General features: G+C 40.1%; 2 protein-coding genes across 2 annotated transcripts; one reads left to right on the top strand and one right to left on the bottom strand.

Moving 5' to 3' along the window:
• Positions 1-323: 323 nt before the first annotated feature.
• On the top strand, positions 324-2,435 carry sfr1 (SWI5-dependent homologous recombination repair protein 1). The gene is made up of 3 exons (XM_030106920.1): positions 324-674; positions 1,528-1,875; positions 2,081-2,435. The coding sequence occupies exons 1-3, from the start codon at positions 579-581 to the stop codon at positions 2,267-2,269; spliced, it is 633 nt and encodes a 210-aa protein (XP_029962780.1). The 5' UTR covers positions 324-578; the 3' UTR covers positions 2,270-2,435.
• Positions 2,380-22,253, bottom strand: cfap43 (cilia and flagella associated protein 43). The gene is made up of 38 exons (XM_030106681.1): positions 22,225-22,253; positions 21,874-22,127; positions 16,172-16,268; positions 15,896-16,063; positions 15,558-15,708; positions 15,281-15,425; positions 15,046-15,128; positions 14,830-14,961; positions 14,611-14,727; positions 14,438-14,515; positions 14,180-14,328; positions 13,065-13,168; positions 12,804-12,953; positions 11,796-11,950; positions 11,529-11,690; positions 11,303-11,433; positions 10,540-10,699; positions 10,264-10,368; positions 9,655-9,732; positions 8,875-8,982; positions 8,649-8,753; positions 8,456-8,572; positions 7,836-8,006; positions 7,461-7,667; positions 7,248-7,334; positions 6,997-7,077; positions 6,392-6,505; positions 6,182-6,301; positions 5,875-5,982; positions 5,581-5,667; positions 5,406-5,494; positions 5,115-5,325; positions 4,798-4,910; positions 4,497-4,656; positions 3,995-4,165; positions 2,949-3,029; positions 2,712-2,865; positions 2,380-2,626 (listed from the first exon to the last, which is right to left on the bottom strand). The coding sequence occupies exons 1-38, from the start codon at positions 22,251-22,253 to the stop codon at positions 2,451-2,453; spliced, it is 4,908 nt and encodes a 1,635-aa protein (XP_029962541.1). The 3' UTR covers positions 2,380-2,450.
• Between the last annotated feature and the right edge of the window lie 45 nt (positions 22,254-22,298).

Here is a 22,298-nt window from a genome sequence, read left to right as displayed (position 1 = left end):
CCAAGTAAGTAAAACAAAGGTGGGATCATGTTTCTGAAAACAGTCTGAAGGTATAATACAAAACTGTTCTCCTACATAAATGCATTACTTTAAAAAAGGTCATTTAGTTTTATTCTCTTATTATTAGTTATTTTGTCTGTTTGACTTATTTAATCTCAAAAATCATCTTATTATTTAATCAAAGGCTTTTTCAAAGGTTTTGACCTTAATGAAACTCAATTGTTTAGGTGAAAAATACTTTTTGTTGCATTTTTTTAAAAACTACATTTCCCAAGACGCACTGCGGCCATACGTCATCGCATTTGTTCCAATCACAGCTCGTCTGCTTCAACCCGCAAAAATACGGAAAAGCACGACCAAAACTTATCGGTTCGAGTTTTATTCCTGTTTCAGAGCCAAATCTGTTTTATTTGACAGCTTTTGCGGCTGTAGTTGTCTCTTGTTTTTGAAGCGGAAGTGGCGGGTTTGCCCTTTTAAGTTCGGTTTTCCGTGTTGTGTTGTGTGGTGTTGTGTGGTGTTGCAGGCTAACATGACAGCCTGAATGTTCAAGTAAACAACGATTCAAAGTCAGTCTAGAGATGGAATTCACTCCTAAATCTGCCAAATGTCAGCCCGCACAGCGGTCTCCTTGTAGTTCAGCTGAGTCAAGCCCCTTTGGAGATAACGAGGGAAAGGTGAGTGCTTTATTTTATATATTTGACATTAGTTTACATGTATTTAGCTCCACATGCTTCACAGGAAGGAGACAGCAAGACTGAAAGCTGCAGAAAGCAGTCAGTAAAATATATTAGTAGAGCTCACTTTATTATGAATAATAATACACATATAAGGCCTGTATGGTTCAATGGTCAGACAAAAACTAGTCCACCTGGAGTTCTGTTCTCCCCAGGTGGCTGTAGTGATGGACAAAACTAATAATTATGTTTGAAGACACATTTGGGTTGCATGTAATTGAGACAAATGTAACTTACAAAACAAGAGTTTGTGTAAAAGCATGAGTGTCACTGCTGTGGCAGTCACACAGATTATATAGAAATGCTTATATCACAATGCATAATATACTGAACTGACCTTTACAATATGGCAATGACAGTGCTCTGTAGTTTAAATGATTTATTTACATGTGAAATGAGGTCGTATTTGTTTCAAGATGTTTATTTGGCTCCTCACTTGTTTCAGTGTAGTGTGGATGAATCTTAAGTCAGTGTATTGTTTAGACAATCAGAAAAAAAATGTCATGTTTACCCAGTACTGTATAGTGTCCGATTTAAGAGGCATGTTGAAGTCTTGTGGCCATGAACAGTGCCACATCTAACACACACACACACACACACACACACACACACACACACACACACACACACACACACACACACATACAGAATCCAGATTCACAATCTGCTATGTGTATGACTTTAAATGGAATGAGTCTACAGAGAGTTTAGTGCATTGGCCTCCCCCCACATTTCATCTGAAAAAGGAACACCCAGTTCTCTCTCTGATTCACGTTTTACCGTCATCCCACAGCATCACCCGAAGCTGAGCGCCTCCCTGAAGGAGAGGCTAAAGAGATCGAGGCGCTCTTTCATCTCGCCCCTCTCTGTGGCCAAACGCCTTTGTGTCGATGACTTGGAGGAGGAGGAGAATGGCCGACAAGTTTCGGCAGATTCCCATCGGCAGGCTGTTAATAGTCCTCCAACCGCCGTGCGTGGCGTTGATGTAAACAGTAATGAAGGGAGTGAAAGCCTCGCTGGACACATGCCCGAGACAACACATCTCACCCCAGAGGAGTTCGCACAACAGCTGAGGAAGGAGGTGAAAGACAAAATGGAGACTCTGCGCAGACTCAAGATGGTTAAAATGTACAGAAGCAAGGTACCGGCCACTTTAAACATTTGAATCCTGGTCATCAGGCATCCACTGCCTCCCTGTTTCAAAACATTTGCATAAAGTAGTTCAGTGTTAAATATGTTAAGAAATTACTGACAAGCAGTTGACGTCTGTGTGTTGAAAGAGTGGTAAGTCAGTGGGAACTTGGATCTAAATAAAAATTTAATTTGTCAACACTCTCTCTCCTCAGAATGATTTAACACAACTCGAAACGTTGATCAAGAAGTGGCGGAGCTGTGCTCAGGCTGCGCTGTACGAGCTCCAGTCTCAGGTCCCGATAGACGGGAGGAAGGCCGACCTGTCGGAGCTCATCGACCTCTTTAACCTGGACGACGGCATTCTGCACTTCGACCGCACAGAGGAGGACTTCACCGCCTGAAAATAAACTCTGAAATGTCTTCAGTTCATCTTAATACTACAAACAAACAGTCTCAGTTTAGTGAGGTTAATTGTTTAATTTGTTGCTGCTAAAACCGTCGTTCACAGAGAAGTTATATATTTCATGTTTCATGTTTTTGTACAGAAGCGTAAATAAAGTGTTGCAAAACAAAGCTTTTTGCTCAGTTGTGTTTCAGCTGATCCAGAGAGGGAAAGTTCCTCCTGGTCAGACGTTCGACTTCTGCTCTGAGGAGAGCCAGCGTCTGCTCCTGTGCTCTGGCCACTTCCTTTAGTTTGCTCATCTTGGCGATTTCCTGCATGCGCTCTTCTGCTCTCGCCTCCTCGTTGTCCTCAAAAGCTGAAGACAAAAGAAGTCGTATTAGCCAGGCGCGGAGGAAATCTTCCCCTGCCGTGTTTACAGCTAAAATTACTGTTTTCGCTACCTGTAGGCTTGCAGCTGTGTCTGAGTTGTGCCAGTTTGAGCTGCATGTCCAGAAGCTGCTGCTCTAAAAGAGCGTTTTCCTCAGCTTTCTTCGCTGTCGACCTGTTGATCCGCTCGATGTTTCTGACGAGCTGCTGCACACTCTTTAAATGAGTCTGAAATACGGAATGGAAGTGGCTTCACTTGAACAATGACCCGACTCATCAGTAATGAGATCAGATCACCAGCTTTCTGTTACCTTTTTCATCAAAGCTAAATGTTTCTCCAGTGTGGAAACTTGCTTGGACATTTCACTGTTTTGATCCTTTTTGCTGAGATGCTGCAAATTAAAAGAGGATAAGTGGTGTGCAGAAAGTCACAAAGTTAGCAGTAAAAATTATGTAAAAAAGCAGGATTATCTATCAAATGACTGCTCTCAGGATTTTCATGATGGATGCCACACCAGCTGTGGGAAACGATCCATCGTAAAGCGTTCAGGATTCCTCAGGGTGGATTTGTTTATAGCCAGTTTTTTTTCTCTCTTATGGTTTCGGGAGCCTAAAACAATGAGAGGAAGCTGAAAAAGCTACCTGAACCTTTTGCCAGAAGAGGAAACTGGCATTCGCACATGGAAACTCATGCCATGCTCATCAGCTTGCTCAGAATGAGTAAGCTTAATCTCTTCTCAACTACCCCAATTCAAATTTGTTCTTTTCATAACTATCTCGACTCCTGTGAGTTAGGGCATGAAAGGGTTTGAAGGTTTCACTGAGAGTAAAGTATTGTCCCGTCAACGTTTGGCGAAACTGCCGGTGCACGCCTCAGATTGGCACGCACGACCTAACGAAGAACAAATTGTTCTCGAACGCAGAATCTGACTGGTAAAGCTGTTAACATGGCATGAAGTGAGGAGAGAGGGCACCTTTAACCAGTCTCCACCTGTTGGATGAGTGTTAATAAGTGAAAAAAAAAAAAAAAGGCGAGGGTGCGGAGCTGGCGTGAAAAGGCCGAGTGTCTTCAATAAAAGATCCTCCATCTGTGCTGGAGGATGGTAATAATCTTCTGCATGCAAAACATCAGCTGCTGCCAAAACCCAAATACCTGCCTTCATATCGTAGACTGAGGTTTGGCCGGGGCGGCTGACAGGAATACCATTTCACCAAAAAACAGACATCTCATTATAATTTCAAGCAGGTACACAACTTTCTGAGAGCTTTGGCTTTATAATTAACACGTCAGAAATGTTTACTAAAGGAAAATAAGATGTAGTAAACAGAAAACTGAGTAGAACAAAAACATAATTACGGTCATATGTCGTTGCTCCTCTGAGAGCCGTAACATCTTGATGTTCCTGGCCTTGTCATGGAGGTCCTCTATCTTCTTCCTCAGCACCTTGTGCTCCCACTCCAGCTGGATCGTGCCCTTACGGACGTCTTTGCGCTTCACCATGGTGGCTATTTTCTCCTCTCCAAGCATCTGTTGTCATAAATCATCATTTGACAGACACATATTTTAATCACAGGCTGAATACGGCTCATTTTTAAACCCCAAACAGAAAATTTGATCAAAGTATCAAATTAAAATGACTTGAAAGCTGAGTTTATATCAAGGTAAAATAAAATATTATGTTGGTCTAAGCTAGAGATACATGGTTGATTTTATTTAACTCGCTGCCTTATTTGCTCTAAATCCTTGTGACAGATGGATTTGGTAAAACTTCGGTTCAATTCTTGGGGCCCTCACAATAATCGAAGTTGTTTATTCCTGGTTTCCAGGATCTAGAGTGTCTGTGTTGTTTGCTGCTGACCCTGATCTGTTTCCGGAGGTGATCCACCACGCTCCTGTGGTAAAGGATGAGGTCGGTGTAGTCGACAGTCAGGTCTGTGGCTGACAGCTCCACCTGGCCCTGCTTCAGTATCACCTGGACCATGGTGTCTGTCAGGAGTCGGTTCTTCTCCCGATGAACACTTCAGCATAAGAAACAACATGTCAGACAACAATTCCTTGGACGAGAAAAAAAAAAAAAATCCCTCGTTTCAGATACTGCAATCATTTCGGCCATCTGGTGTTTTGATCTCAGTGACGACTGTTTGTAATGACGGTTGTACCTTTCAAGTGCTTCACTGAGGTTTTTGATTTCCTGCTCGGCAGCCTTTTCCTCGTCTCGCCTCCTCTGCAGAAACGCCTGCATCTCAGCCAGAGTCAGAGCTTTCAGTTTGACCTGTAGAGAACATGGAATACTGACAGTTTAATATCTGGGTGTGCCACATAATTATAGTAGTTGTGTAGATTAAGTCAACATACTTTTGTCAACAGGTGAAATAGAAGGATTTATGTGAGTGAAAAGACTTGAAAATGTTATGCTGGTTGCATATTAGTATGTGTAATGATGTATTCTCAGTCTTTCACATCTCCACCATATTACCTGATGCTCACTCTCTACTTTTGTTCTTCGGATGGCACAAAACCTCTCCCAGATCGAAGGATTCAAGCCCCCGGGCATATTCTCCGGGGAGTCCAGGTCCTCCATGGCTTTGAGCATTTTGCCGAGTGCATCAGGAGGCAGAGAGGCACACAGACGATGCTCCTTTAGCAGGCTGGGGTTGATGTCAACCTGGGCCCTCATCTTTTGAACCCTGAGGAATAAAAGACCGTCTTGAACAGTTAACTCTCACATACATTATTCTACTCATGAAACTCTGTGGGCGTTACAAACCGGGGGCGACGTTTGAACAGCTTATAGAGGGCATCAACCACGGAGTTTGGGACATCAAAGAAGTCCTTCCTGAAGTCTTTGTCAAGAATCTTTGGAGATACGGAGGATAAAACCCTCTTAATGTCCCTCATCGCTCACAGACAGAATGACATTAGCTCTTTGTTGGCAGGCTTACTTTGTCTTCAGCCACGATGCAGTCGTAGGCCTCGTGAAAGACTTTAACTTCTTCCTCTTGTCTCTTCACTTCCTCGACGATTTCATCCTGACGAGAGAAACGCAAGTCATGAAATTCTATGCATAGCAGCGAAGCAGCAGTCTGTGAATCCATGTGGTCCGCAGGTTGGCACATGCGAGCCTGAACGATGGCAATATTTACCAGGAGCTGGATTAACACGACTCCCATTACCTTCAGATTCTGAAGCTGCCACTCATAAATTCCTCAAGTGTTGCTACATCACAGTTTACTAACCTTGTACAATTCCATTTTTTCAAGTTTGAGCTTGATCTCCAGCTCGCGATCATTCATCTCTTCTTCCATGAGGACTGACTCGACAAGATAAGTAATCTTGAGCTCTTCCTGTAAAAGACAACAAGGAGGAGTGAAAGACAAGGCACTCATGAGAAAAGAAGCTATTAGAAACTTCCTGTCAATCCTATATTCCAATGCCATGATAGTCATTGTGTCTCCTTCCTGATTTTCTTCTTTAATTGATGCTTCTTTCCTTTTTCCTGTATATAAATTGGATTTTCATGCACTGTACTGTGTATTTGCTCACCTGGTAAATTGCTACGACATATTTCTCTTTCTTCTCCAACAATTTTGTCAAAGTTTCATCAATTTTATGGGTTGCATCCATGGTGCAGTTCTGCAGTTTTTTCACTTCAGTTTCTAAGGACTGTAACAAAAGCAATCATAGGTCACTTATACCAAACACCAGCCATCAATGAATTTTGATCTATAAATGTAAATGCATCTTCTGTCCTACCCTTCTGTAAGTCTCCTTCTCTTCACTGAGTTCTTTGACTTTTTTTTCATACTCCTTGTAGGCTTTTTTCTCCTCCTCAGTTTTGGGCAAAACACACTCAGGCGGAGGTATTTCCTGTGGAGTAAATTCAATAGAAAGTATGTGCCCTTCATGCTGAATTGTCTAATTCAACTGGGACACACTTCAGCAAACTGGGAGGTTTGCTGAAGTTCACAGGAAGCAAGTTGTCTTTACTTATTTATAAAATAAAGGAGGGTGAAGAGTCATTTTCAAATAATTTGTTCTTATCCGGTTGTCAGTATGAATCTGGAAAAACGACTAAGCTTTGTTTTTCAGGTTCAGCAAAATCATTTGTTTCAAGTATTCCTGCAGGAAAAAAAAACAAACCATTCCATAATACTGCTAATGGACTTTCAAATAAATATTTAGTCAATCCAGCTGAAAAAGGAATCACTACTAAATGAAACAGAGTGATTTTGTCACAACTTAAGAACTACTAGCATGTCCGGTTTTAAATATGACACATCTGTATGCAGCCTTCAGATACTTCAAATAGAGAGCAATTAGTTCAAAATATTACTTTTTTCATATAACTTTTTTTTCACCTTCTTCAAGATGTCCTCTTTCTTGACTTGAAGTACCCCCTCCATCATGTCATCAAGAGCCCTTCCTCTACTGGCATCTTCCTGCACGCCCAAAACAAAACATCAATGTGACAAAAAGTGAACACATATCCTGAGGGATTAAAGACTGCAACAAAAAAAGAACTCCGATATTGATGGTTTGGATGTATTAATTGTGAGAATTTCCTATAGTCATGAGGTGAAAATCAATAATAGTTATTATTTCAGCCTACTTGAGCAGCCAAATGAGTCAATTCCTCCAGCTTCCTCCTCTCCTCCTCCTCCTTCTGTTCAGGGGTGAGATACTTTTCTGCTTTTATCTAGAGTGGAACGAAGACAAAGTCATGAACTGAAACATCATCTTTCACATTTGTGAGGAAGAACACGGAAATAAACTGCATGTGGCACAGAGCACTTCAGCATGTGGCTTTGTTTGAGCTTGGAACCTCAGAGTCCTCAACGGTGAGCAGCCTCTCTGGACACTCGCTGTCGGCCATGCCGGGCTCCCAGAGCTCCTCGTCGATGTCCAGCTGCAGCATGAGCTCCCTGACGCGTCGGTTCCTGTCGCTCAAACGTTTCAGCTCCTGCACTTTCTGCCTGTGCAGGGCCTCGAACTCACTGTTGAAAGCTGTCTTGATGCAATAAATCACATCCTGCATAAAAAAAAGAAGTTATTTTTTATGATTGAAAATAAAATATCTCGGTGAGGTTTTATTAATCAGGCAGTTGAAAGGACACTTTGGTGCAATTTCTTTTACATTTCTATGAATCACAAAATTTTTCACACACATTTTCACAGTTTCGGGGACAGGCTCTCTGACCTGCAGGAGAATGATCTGGTTGATCCTCTGCTCTGTAGTTATAAGGCAGAACTGATCATAGATGAAAGGATTTGAATGTCCTAACTGAGCAGAGAAGCTCCCTGCCAGAGAAACACTCTCTGCTGCTCCATGCTGCTCCTCCCTCTGCTCTTCAGGCTTCATGTCGCTGAGCTGCAGGAGAGAAGTGATTACCCATTTACCCAGTATCCATATGATTATAACGTCTATCTAAGCATTATGGCGGTGAATTGAGCTCGCTGATAACAGTTTAGGCCACATAGATATAAATCTCAAAACAACATGGCTGGACTGGCGTGTATTCAAGTATTTCAAAAAGCTACAACAGTGGAAGGTTAAACGGAGGACTGCGATTCAAAGCATCAAATTATTTTCCAGCTGTTAGCTTGTTTTGACTTGACTGGCTTCACTGTAAAAATCTGCATATGTAATGGTGACACATACTGAAGAGTCTGCGTCGCCATGGCTTTAAGAAAACGCTGCATTTCAAACGCAGACGCTACATGTGTGAGTGAATTGCTTCTAATTCATCTCAGGTGCTTTTCTTTGCGGTGGAATCTAGACCACACGTTATTTTAGCGCTTTGGATCAGTTTTGCTTACGGTGGCAGCAGCCATTTCAAGCTTCCCGATATTCTCGACCCTGCGGAGCTCCTCCAGCTCTTTCTGAGTCCGCTCTCTCAGAGGGTAGTTTTGCACCTTGAGATCAGAGTGAAAGGCCTGCAGTGGACAGCCAGAAGTGGAAAATCAGCACTGATCCATCTTCTGTTTGAGTTTTCTCTCAAAGCAGTTTTACCTTAATGACTCTGCCTTTGACCTTCACAGAATCCCAGCATTCTCTCTTCAGGACATCATACAGGTAACATTTCTCTAAAATGTCCTGTTTGATTTCAGCTCTCACCTGAAAATGTGGGGACAAGAGAAGATTCACTTTTACAAAGCAGCATCTGTATAGTAAAAGGTAGTAAGATTGTGTTTTGTTTTGTTTTCGCTGTTTTGCAATAACTATATTTACTGTATACCCGAGTGACTTCCTGCTCCACCATGGCCTCATATTTACTCTGTTCCTCCGCATTCAGGTTAAAGTGCTGCTCTGGGAGGTCTTCATTTTCATGAGCCATTTGCTGAATCTGCACATAGAGAGGACATCACTCAGACATTTTAACATCTCCATGTGTTTCAGAAATAACAGCGCTGAAAAATATATACACTTTCTTCTGTTCACCTGATCGATTGTTTGGATATGCCTTATGTGCTGGTTATCAATAAAACTGAGGACTGAACATCACTCACTTGTACAGGGGATGAACTGAAGTACTTACACCCCTATTGACATGTTAATACTTTCAAGTCAAAGTAAAACTGTTTTATGTCATAAATATTTCAAAATTTGTTGTGTAAAAAAAGTCTTTAAATTGGTGATATTCACACTTGATTTCTTTAAAAGATTTGCTACCGAGTATCATTGACTCTATCTGTAAATAAAAAAGGGACTTTGTTCAAGCTCGGGCCATACATTTTAACAACTGCAAGTATTTTCAACTCACAGTACAATGCTCACAGTATTCTTTGAATGCATCCTTATAACTGATATAATTATCAACATGTTCATGTCTCTATTAACTTTAAAGCAGAACCTCATTGAATGAGTAGATATTTCTTTTTACTTTATTCCTGGGTCTCTTGCACAATTCATATGCTGTTGTGTATGTTGTGTAAGTTTTGTTCCCCACGATAATTTTTTCTTTCTTTTTCAGTTTTTCATTCTACAGACACAAGAAAATACATTAATATGCACTTACAGCATCACGTAACTCCTTGATGGTTTCTCTCAGGTTTCTTTTTGTCTCAAAATATTTCTCATTGTCTTCTTTTATGACCTGTTTATGACATGCATTATAATTGTGAGATAGTGTCACAGTAAAAACACAGCAAAAATGTAAAAAAAAAAATAATAATAAATAAATAAATCAAATCATACATTTATAGAAAATCTGAGACATGACAGAAAAAAGAAATGTGACCCAGCACTCCGGTGAAGAATGAAAGCTGCTTCTTTCCCATGCATTATTGTCAGTGTGGTGTGAAACCTTCACCTGACCTGACACCCTCGCTGGTCTGTGCTGGCTGAGGAAATACTCAACAGGTTTTCACAAATGTTCTTCTGCTTTATTTCCATAACCTGCTGCTAACTATCTGGCTGACTTTGTTGTAAGTCATGATAATTCAAGCTGTTGATCAGAGGGAGCGAATGCCAAAAACAGCAGCTGTTTCCGCCACTCGGCCTCACGTGCAGGTGTGACGGGCGCTGTCACAAAGCCACTGTAAGACATTACAGGAACCCGAAACATTTTTAAACACATTCATCGCATCTTGTGCCGCAACTAAAAATATCATAAAATGTCACTGACTGCCTCTCGCCGGCTTTCCAACCAGGTGGGGTGACAATGTGCAGCACACAGACGGCTGGCGCTCTCGTCTTGCTCTGCCATGTCCGCAGATGTTCTTCCACTCACCTATTGTGCATTAACACATGGCACACGAATAATTACTACATGGTATTTATGGTAGGAAATGAGAAATTAACAAAATGATTGGTGGATTGCTGCATTACACTGCACTAGCTTTGATTATGTGATAATAAATTTATCATAATATATTATTTATCTATATTTATTTTTTCTTACCTCAATCTCCTTTTGTTTTTTAATCCCTGCAGCAAACCCCCACACAGGAAAGCCAGCAAGAACGGGGTTTTCAGTATTAAAGATGTCCTTCAAGTTTTCAGCCATACGCCGGCTATACTGAGTGGCTTCACCGACTTTGTCTGCGTCGACGCCCTGAGCTCTGGATGGAGCCACAGAAAACAAATTAGACTGTAAACATGTGAATTCCTTATTCCAGTCAACAGCATCAGTTCAGATTATGTTCAACCATCAGTAGTTCAAAACCATAAAGTCATGGGTTTCTATTAGAAAGTTCCAGATACACAGAGCTGATTTGAAAAATTGCATTTTTGTAATAAATGTTTATGGCTTTGATTGGACAGCAGTGTTGTTTTTAAAATATTACTATTATTATCAACAACAAATGGATCCCACTTTGTGTATGAAAGAAATGTATTTTCTTCATGGGATTTACTGCTCAACATAATTCAAATAAACAGCAAAATAGGTAAAGATATACTAAAATAAGTGCTTAAACAATGTGTGTGAAAGTGGGCAGATGAGCCAGACGTAGACTGAGAGTGTGTTCACATTCAGCAGAGAGATCGTGCCGTGAATTCTGTCACGTTTCAGGCTTCCTGTGGATCGTGACTCTCCTGCACTCGCTGGACACTCATCCGTCTATTTACTTCTGCCCCTCATTGCAATGGAAACAGAAGAAACTACTTCTCAAACAGTTCCCCCTGCTGTTCGCTGTGGAGGCACTGCTCGCCGCTTGTTTCACCTGAGGTTAGAGCAGACGAGGGAGCCATCCGCGAAGCCGGTGGTGAGCAGTGTGAGGCTGTCCGGGGAGAAGGAAACACTCCCAACTCCGCCGAGGCGACACGAGTGGCACTGCAGCTCAACGTACCGCTCCTGCAGGTGCAGAAATAGCGACACAAAAAAAAAATAAAAATGTGATTTATTAATGTGACTTTTGGAAGAACGGAACTATTGAAATCATCCCTGACCAAGGAAGCGGTCTCTCTAAGTCGTAGTAGGCCATCTCGGCCCACCGAAGCCAGCCACAAGCCGTGGGGGGACAGCAGGAGAGAGGCAGGGCCCAGCGGGTGAGCCCTCTCTTCCTGTTGTGGATCCAGCTGGAGCGCCTGCTGGCTGGAGGCGTCTGTATCCTGAGTGGATCAGACAGAGAGCGGGAGGCTTACAGCGACCATCAACTCAACTCGGTTCGAGTGTGTGATAAGGGAAGCTCACATCTTGACAGAACTTACACAAACCTGAGGAAGCTGAAATCTCTGTAGGGCTTTTTTCTCCTGGCAGTACGCAAAAACCTCACCAGCCCCCAGAACACAGGACTTCAGTGGATGGGGGACTTTATATCTGGTTGCCTTGAGAACTTCAGAAGAAAGGCCGCCATGTCTGTCTACAGTTTCTGGAGTTGCCATGAGATGGAAAGTATGAAGCAGATATCAGAAACTGTTAAGCAAATTGTAAATTTGACTGCTAACAGAGATCTCAGTCTAAATATACACATGTTAATACTCTCCTTAAATAGACTTGGCACTTTTGTCTAAATCCCTCAAATGTTGTATCATATGAACAACACATCAGAGTCCAATTTTATTTGTGGCCGCACGTCTAAACTGACTGAGTGCTCTTTCCAGTAAAGACTTCTGTATTTTATGGATTGTTCAGCTCATCTTTCCCAGCTTCTGTGTAAACACGCCGTGTGTTCTTACAAACCACTTGGCTGTGGTGCTGTGCGCAACAACATCAGTGACAATACGTCTAAACATTTGGACAAAAAAACTCTTCATCTATCTTGGGAATGTCTTTGAATGTGAAGTGAAACATCTCGGCCCGATAACTTTTTTTGAAGAAATGAATTTCAGTGTTGAAACAAAAGTAACAACACGAAAAAGGTCGAGTCTGATGTGCATATAAGGGCAACTGTAGCCCTTACTGCTCACATATTCATAAAACTGCCTTAAGAAAAAAATAAAGGACACCAATTGTAATGTCGTTTGCTCTCATTAATTGCTTTGAATAACTCTCCTCACCCACACAAGATGATTCATCAGAAACTGATTGCAAAACAGTGAAACTCCATAAGTTCTCTGTGATTCTGTTGAATTGCTTTAGGTCAACACCACATGATTTTATGACTCATGTGTCAAATATACGGCTGTTCTCTTCCCTCTTGGACTTTGCTCTGAGTTTTAGTCATTGCTGACTTCGGACATATATCAAATACTTTTTTACAATCAGGGCTGGGAGTGAGTTACCTTTCAGGTTTGTGGCAGGCAGAGAAAGCAATAGGAGCAGTTCGCCATCGTGATTCAGGTTGCCCTGCCCAGCGCATAATAACAGCACTTTCACCTTCTCACTGTCGCGAATGCACTGAGTGGAAAGAGACACAATGGATCCTGGAGCAACTAGAGAAAGATACCACAAGTGTTGTTGTAATGATACATGAAAGCATTGACAATACAGTACAAGAGGGCAGTGGAATATTAAAGTATTAGAAATGATAAAAGAGGACCCACCCGTGTATCCTACGACTTCAAACCTCTTTGATGGCCTTGCATCCAGCACGTACATGTGAGAATCTGAGCCACTTGCGAGAAGGAAATGTCCCTCTTGGTCAAAACTGGAAAAGCATTTTTATTTTAGAACCAGAATTGGAAGAAACTGTTATCCTCAAAGTAATTTTGAGGATGAGTTTTGAGTTGTTTTTTTTTTGGGAAAAACACTTCAAATGCACCCTTTACACAGTGATCTTAAGTCATTTATACAGCTTGGCTTTATCCTTAGTTTAAAAAAGGGCTTAAAACATACTTTGGTACAGCTCAATTGAATAAAACAAAAGCATGACCTCTCTAGTTTAAACAATTCTAGACCAATTTCAAAACTACCATTTTCGTCCAAAGCGTTCCCAAAAGTGGTTTCCACACTGCTTCTGTCTTTTATATGTCACAATAATATCTTTCAGAAATTTCAGTCTGGGTTTTGAACATTATGTAGCCCAGAAACTGACCTTTGTAGAGTGAGATATTTTAAATGACCAACTGACTGTGAGCACCAAGGACTGCTTGGTTCCTGTCTTTTCGTTTGTAAAGAACCTTTGTGCTCACCTGAGGTGAGCATATCCTCTGAAGTCTGTATCGCCTGTGGTGTACCACAGGGTTTAATTTTAGCTCAGATTTTACTTTCTATTTATCTGTTCCTGCTCGTCCATCTCATTAATGAGCAAATTGTGTCTTTTCACTTGAATGCGGACGACACGCAGGTATACCTCCCGCTGAGATCAAATGACCCTCAGAGCTTAGCTGCTGTAGTTGAATGTTTTTAATGACATACTCTACAGGATGGCCCTTTTTTTCAACTTAATAAATCTGCAACTGAAAAAAATCACATTTGATCTGTAAAGTCTCACCATCTGCATAGATCATTACCTTGGTCTCCTATCTATAAATATCAAACAATCAGTGAGGACCATTTGACTCAGATCATTTTGTTTCTTTCTTCAGATTAAATCAGTTCTCCAGTCAAATAAACTTCAGATGCAGTGATCTCCAAAAAATAAAGCATATTGTCCATTTCCAACATAAATAAAGTCCAATTAAAACTTAATTGTATCACAAAGGATGAGGATACTTACACTAGGTGATCCACAGCTGTGTGGTTGAGGTAAATTTGATATACCACACGAGGCTGCTGGTCCTCATTTAGATCGATGAAGAGTATGTTACCTGAAGCTGTCCCAACAGCTATGTAATGTGCAATTGGACAGCAGGCCATGCTTGTCACCTGAAGAAACACATTTATGCTATTGAATTGCATTTAAAACAAACTATTATACTTATAAACCCATTTAAGGTCACTTATGTATTCTAGTAGATGAGTGTGTCAGTCTAACCTGAACTTGAAGAGACAGGGAACCAAGGCAGACACCATCAGGAGACCACAGCTGCAGGTCTCCAGACTGTCTGAGTGACTGCAGCCAGTAAAATGAACATGATCACTCCTCACACTTAAACTGCACATGCTAATAACAGATACTTGACTTCTTGAATGACAGTGAAAGCTTACCACACAAATGTCCCTGTTATTGTGCAACAGAGCTGCCGCCACAAAGCTGCCGCTCAGAACATCCAGGACCTTCACAACCTCGTCTGACTGGGTTGGGTTCACGGTGTAAATCTGCCCCTGAAGTACAAAAAGAGCCTCTCTTAGACTTAAATTCAGTTTTGTTTTCTCTCATGTCTGATCTTCATAACATGTTTGAATGCTTTACAGATCAGCTCTTACAGTGCTGGTGGATAAAAGTAATGTTTCCCCATCAGGAGAGAACTTCACAGTGGCGACTGGTCTTTCTAACTGCCACGTTTGTGAGATGTCGATCTGAGTCCCTTTGATTTGCAAACAGTGCATAACACCATCCTGTGAAAATAGCAGTTATTTCAGATGAGAGTGTCCCGGAGTCTCCTTGTGCTCTTAGCAGTCGATGTAAGTATAGCTTTCTACCTCTCCAACAGCAATCAGGCCATTCTTGTTCAGAGTCAAACTTTGAAAGTTGCTCTTGCTGAGTTCAGGGTTGGCATCAGCAGCTAAACAAAAGTGAAACACAAACGAGATATTACATTAATATTCCTGTTTAGACATTTCCTTTCAGGGTTTTCAAACACAATGAATGAAAAATAGAAATATTCGTTATAATAGTTTCAAAATCCAACAAGCTTCAATGTGCATGTTTGCTTACTTGTGGAGTTGAAGAGGATGGAGACAGAGAGGCTGTCAGGATCTGCGAGGAGCAGAAAACCCTCTGTGCAGCCCACATAAAGTTTGGATGTGGCTGTCCAGCAGATGGCAGAGGGAGTCAAGCGGACTCTGTTGCTGAGGTCCATCTGAGTAAATACATGTATATTTGGGATTTGTTTTTCAACAGGCGACACAAACTGTTTCAACAGATCTGATTGCAAATAAATAAAGCTTCTCGAGTGGAGTTAATCTGTGTATAAGTGAAGGTGGGCCTGTACCATCATGCTCTCTGCCTGTTCTCCCTTCAGTCCTGAGTTTGTTGATGAAGGTGTCTCTGAAGCAAAATGGGGCAGGTTTTTACTGACGATCTGAGAGACAGATGTCGGACTTTCAGCAAAGGAACCATCAGCTGCTGGAAGCTGGATCATACTGCAACACACATAGAGCATTTTATGACAGAGGTTTCACATTTTCCTTTACTCTTCACTTTATTTTCTGCATGGCTAAAGCCAAAACTGATAATATTGTGAAACTGATGGAGTAATTCATCTGAAATGCCTGTCAAAACATATCAGTGGATTATAGCTACATTCTTGTGCAGGCAGCTGTGCTTTACCTCTTTTTCAGGACATGAACATTGGCACTCTTCTCGATATTCCAGACAGTGATGGATGTTGTGCCCAACGTACAAAGCTGGAGCCAATTCAGAGGGTTGAACACCAAAGACACGACATCCCGCCCTGCTTGTGGGTGTGTACAAATTGGCTCAGCAGTTTCCCAGTTCCTGCATCGAACAGTCATGACGACAAAGTGGTTTAATGTGGATCAACACAGCTCCAAATACAAAGTGTGGCATGTAATGTAAGGTGGCGTGCTGCCTTCAGTGACTTACCACACTGTAATGCTGTAATCAGGAAGAGAGGAGCAACACCCCAAATAAGGACCGCCATCACTCAGTGTCAGAGATGTGTAGTCCAGTTGGGCTGTTCCTAAGAGAAGAGATATAAGCAACGGAAACTACATTAAACACATTCTGTCAGATAATAGCTGGATAGATTGGTGAAACCTGGCAGTAAAAATTCAAATCTTCTGCTAAGAATTAAAAAAAAATGAATGCTGCTTTAAAGGTAATGCTGGTTTATTTCTGCACACAATAAAAAGAAGAGCCTGTAAACAACACATTCAGCAAATCGTTTCAACTATAATTATTCATAGAACTTTGATCACTCTGAGAGAAGCAAAATTCATTAAACTTTTGTTTGAGAGCAACTCTTGAAATCAGACTATGACTGACATAATCCTGACTCCCATTATCAATATAATTACGAGATGAAAATACATATATCGTTTATTTTATTGGTATCAACCAGTAAATGGTAAGTAATGGTTTTGAGTTTTGAATCAAAATCTTAGTCTCAGTTTGTATTTGAGTCAATAATGATCGAGCATGGTGCCACAATGAAGCATAGTTTAAATTATTGGGCTTGAAGAGCTGAGAGAAGACACAGATCTCTACATTCTGATGGGAACAATGATCCAGCCTCACATACGCTGTTATGAACTTTTCCAGCAGAATGGGATTTTGAGCAGTTTCTCGTTGAATGCCTGGAAACTACAATGCTACCAATGAAATTATTTATTTAAATGTTTCAATATTTGTCTGTAAGTGTATTGTTACAATAAACATCTCCCAGAATCCTCTCTGAAAACCAGGTAGACAAAACACTCAGGTATAAAGAACAGCAAAAACATTACAGCAAAATATAGTGAATGCTCTGTAGATTAAAACAAACAAACAAACAAACAAACAAACAAACAAACAAACAAACAAAGTAAACTGGCCTGACAAAATGGTTACCGTGAGAAGAGAATTGAGTGTGTATGAACATGTCTCTATGTGCGTATGCTGCTTTTCCCCAAAGTAATCTAGTTTTGGCGTCAGCATCCCATGACTCCGTACTGGAAAAAGCAGCAGAGAACACAGATTGATGGAAAACCAAGAAGACATTGAGGGTGTGACCACAATGTATGGGAAAATCCCCAGACCAGAGAGCAGTGATGCAAATGAAAAGATGTATTTTCCCCGTTAGGAAGCAAATGAGACTGGATCATTTTGAAAATGGCTCAGACATTGATATATTTATAGATCTTATTGAAAAATTATATGGGAACTTGAGTCAAAAAAAACTGTTTGTATGTGGAGACTTTAATATTGATTTGTTAAAATCTGACAGACATAAGCCGTCAGAAAGTTTCTTAAACACATTGTACAGTCTTTCTTTATATCCAAAAATATTACGACCTACACGTATAACTCCTCATAGTTCTTCATTAATTGATAATATATTTACCAATGTCTTGGACGAAGTTATACCAAGCGGGATTTTAATAACAGACGTAAGTGACCACCTACCCGTTTTTGTTCTTTACAACTTAAAATCTAAAAAAAGCAATGATGTAGGTAAGTGCGACATAAGACATATAAGAAAAGTAGATGATGATTCAATAAATGCTTTTAAAAGAAGCCTAGCAAGCCAAAACTGGAAATCCCTCTTGGAAATAACTGAAGTGGATGCAGCTTATGATGCTTTTTTAAGTACGTTCAAAAATATATATGATTTGCATTGCCCTATAATTACAACAAAATGTTTAATGAAAAAAAATACAATACCTTGGATGACTAAAGGGTTGGAAAATGCATGCAAAAAAAAGAACATGCTGTATTTACACTTTTTGAAAAGGAAAACTAAAGAGTCTGAGACTAAGTACAAAAGATACAAAAACAAGCTTACAAATATAATGAGGAAATGTAAAAAACAGTACTATAGTGCACTGCTACAAAGAAATAAGCACAATATTAAAGGCCTATGGAATACCATAAATATGGCTATACGAAAAAGATCAAATGTTTCTCCGATACCGGATACTTTTGTAAATAATGGCAAAAAAATCGAAAATATGAAAGACATTGTAAATGAGTTTAACGCGTACTTTATAAATATCGGTCCTAAATTAGCCTCAACAATAAATACTCCACACTTAGATCCCATGTGTTTTGAGGTTCCTTTAAATCAAAACTCTATGCCTCTTGAAGTAACGAATGTAAATGAAATCATTGACGTGGTGAACAAATGTTCAAACAAAAAATCTTTGGACTGTGATGACCTGGACATAACTATAATAAAACAAGCCATTGATATAATTGCGATGCCACTATCTCATATTTTTAACCTGTCTTTTACAACTGGAAGGTTTCCAGATCTAATGAAAGTAGCAAAAGTCATTCCCATTCATAAAAGTGGGGAAAAAGACCAGTTTGCAAATTACAGACCTATATCAATCCTGCCTCAATTTTCTAAAATATTAGAAAAACTATATACATACAGATTAGACGAATTTATTGATGCACATAATATACTAAATGATAGTCAACACGGGTTTCGAAAAAATAGGTCACCGGTACTTGCCCTAATGGAACTTATAAAGGAAATCACTGACAGTATTGACAAGAAACACATTCCTGTTGGAATCTTTATAGACCTGAAGAAAGCGTTCGACACTGTGGATCATGACATACTTCTGAGTAAGATACAAAAATATGGGATTAGAGGTATCGCTTTTAATTGGATAAAATCCTATTTGTCAAATAGAAAACAGTATGTCCAGATGGGACAGCACAGGTCAATGTGTGAAAACATAGTATGTGGCGTTCCACAGGGATCTGTGCTGGGACCAAAATTGTTTCTATTGTACATTAATGATCTGTATTCTGTTTCTGAAAAACTAAAACTTGTTCTATTTGCTGATGATACAACAATATTGTGCTCAGGGGAGAACCTGAAAACATTGATGGAAGAGATCACAATTGAAATGGGTAAGCTGAAAAACTGGTTTGCCTCAAACAAACTGTCCTTAAATATATTAAAGACAAAAATTATGTTCTTTGGAAATCGTAACATAAATCCACAAATCCAAATTCAAATTGACAATGTTTCCATTGAGAGAGTCTATGAGTACACATTTCTCGGTGTAACCCTTGACCATAAAATCTGTTGGAAACAACACATCTCAAAAATCAAGACTAAAGTGGCAAAAATCGTGGCCCTGATGAATAAATCCAAGTATATCCTTGACAAGAAATCCCTGTTCACCATATATTGTGCTCTCATCCTACCCCACTTAACATATTGTGCTGAAGTTTGGGGAAATACATATAAAAGCAACACAGATGTCTTGTATAAACTGCAAAAAAGAGCAATAAGGATCCTTCATTTAGCTGGTTATCGTGATCATACAAATGCATTGTTTCTCCAGTCAAAAATCTTGAAATTCAGGGACCTAATAGAGTTTAAGACTAACTTATTCATCTTTAAAGTTAAAGTAAATATACTCCCAGAACATATCCAGAAAATGTTCTGTACAAGAGAAGGGACGTATAACTTGAGAGGACAGATGGACTTAAAAAAACCTTACTTTAGAACAACTCAAAAAAGCATGTGTATAACCAGGTGTGGTGTGGACCGATGGAATAATTTAGAAAATGATATTAAAACCTGTAAGGAACTGGGGCAATTTAAAAAGACATATAAAAATTATTTTATGCGGAAATATGCAGAAGAATTAAATGGCTAACACCTGAGAAAGACTTACTTAATGAGTACACTGCTGTGCAAATTGTTTGCAGTTTTTTTTTTTGTTGCTATCCTTAAATTGAATGAGCACGCTATTTGTGCAAATTGTTTTGTTTTCTTCTACTTTGGATTGTTGATTGTGCAGGACGGGGGGTGGGACTGTTATAAGTTCTTTGAACTTCCACCTGCTCCCTTTGAGTACCACCATTGTATTTTTGTTTGTTGATGTGATTTTGATTTGTTTTTATTTTATCATGTTACTCAAATAAATAAAAAAAAAAAAAAAAAAAAAAAAAAAAATGTTGTATGCTAAGACCAATAATCAAAGAGACATGTTTCTAGAAATACACAAATCCACTGTGTAAGTCAACAGACAAACAGCAATAAAAAAAAAAAAAATCACTGTTTCCAATTGAAAAAAATGCGTAAGCAATAAATGTAGACCTATAACCAGTGTTTTGGACGGACACTTTTACAGAGTGTAAAGTTCTTTATTCTGACATAAACCTCTTAACAACATGACTCCATTTATATCGGTAAGTCAGAGCTCTTTTGATGCAGTATATCATCCATTCAGAACACTGCTCTCATAGTTCTGGCAGACTGAAGGTTCCTAGCATGTCCATAAGAACAATGAGAGGTAAAGCTTTCAGTGATCACACACCTTTCATGTTGAACCAATTTCCAGTTTCAGTTATTTTTAAGGACAGATTTAAAACCTCCATATTTAAGAAATGGTTAAGATCAGCTCAGGTCACCCTGGACTTTTTCCAAGTTAAACTGCTTGAAGTTTAGACTGCTGGGACATTTCATGCACTGAGCCTCTTTTCATTTCTCACTCTCCAGGAATTCATATATACACGTCACTAACATTTTGGCTCTCTACTGTAATGTGTGTCTTTTCTCTGTCTGTCTTCTCCTAAAGGATATGCAGTATAACTTCTTCAGCTCCTCATTACGAAGAAGGCAAAGTTCTTTGGTATCTTTCTCCGACAGATCCCTGACAGTGCAGCGGGAGGTTTACAGTCTGTGCCTCTCATCCCAATCATGAGTCATCTATGTTGCAATTTGCTTTGTCATTGTTCTGTTCATAGAGGGAGCAATGGCAAAAGGCAAGCCTTCTGGTTTTTTGCACTGTCATCATCACTCTGCAATATGTAGTCTCATGCAGTCATAATACCGTTTAAAGGTTGACTGTTTAGTGATCAATAAATAATGTGTTGGTGGCTAATAAGAGCTCTTTTTTGTCTTCAGTTTATTTGAATGTAAAAGTCATTGCAGTTAGTGTTGTGTCATGAAAGGTAACTACAAAAAACTAAAAAGCCACAGTCCAGATGGTTTAAATATAGATAATGTGATCTGTACAAATGCTGTCTTCAATAGTATCAGTAATTCAGGGTGAAAACATGTATTTTCAAAACATGGACAACTCTGATTCAACAGAGGTTGGAGCGATGTGTCAAATGGCAATAAAGCAGTCCAATGACTTGCACATCTGATTTGTTGAAATGATGTTGAAAGTTCATTTGACAGTTTCATCATAGCAGTAGCTTTTAGAGTGGCTCGGGCACCTCTTTAGGATGCCTCCTGGACACCTCCCTTCGGGGGAGGGGGGGGGGGGGGGGGGGGGGGGGGGGTTCCAGGCATGTCCCACTGGGAGGAGACCCCGGGGAAGACCAAGGACACGCTGGACAGACTATGTCTCTTGGAAGAGCTGGAGGAAGTGTCTTTGGACAGGGAAGTGTGGGCATCTCTGCTTAGACTTCTGCCCCCATGACCCAGTCCCAGATGAGTGGTGGAAGATGGATAGATATGAATAAAATCTAACTGAAATGAGCTGAATTACAGCTTGGAGTGTGTTTGTAAGTGTAATTTAGTGTACTTTTCATTTACAAAGAGCACCAAAAAGATCTTTCACCTCTGGAGTTAAGTCAGAACAGCTGGATGATATTACTGACCTTACCTTTGAGCTCGTTCTTTACCTGAAGCTCAGGGAAACTGCACACAAATATGGATGGGCTCAGTCTTTGTTCGGAGAAAGCAAAAACTCCACTGTTGCCACTGGCTGTCAGAGCACTGACCCCTCTGCCAGGACTCGGAAACACTTTGAGTATTTTGGTGTGCAGGTTCAGGAAACAGATGTGACTGCCACACCGGTAACACACTGTTTCATTGTCCACAAAGTCCACAGCCTTGTCTGTGAAGCCCTGAGCCCACCTGAAGAGCATTAAACGGAAAAAACACGAGCCCATATTAGCATAGCTGAATTGTATAAGTCAGACGGTAGTTCCGCATCATTAAAGTAATTTCGTACCTGATTTCTAAGCCTCCAATGTCGTCCATTTTAAGGAAAAAAATCAAACTATCTGCAATTTATATTTTATTAAT

Source organism: Salarias fasciatus, chromosome 13, assembly GCF_902148845.1.
Source record: "Salarias fasciatus chromosome 13, fSalaFa1.1, whole genome shotgun sequence".
Taxonomy (NCBI): Eukaryota; Metazoa; Chordata; class Actinopteri; order Blenniiformes; family Blenniidae; genus Salarias; species Salarias fasciatus.
Note: the sequence above shows the minus strand (reverse complement) of the source record. Positions and strands in the feature narration are given on the sequence as shown.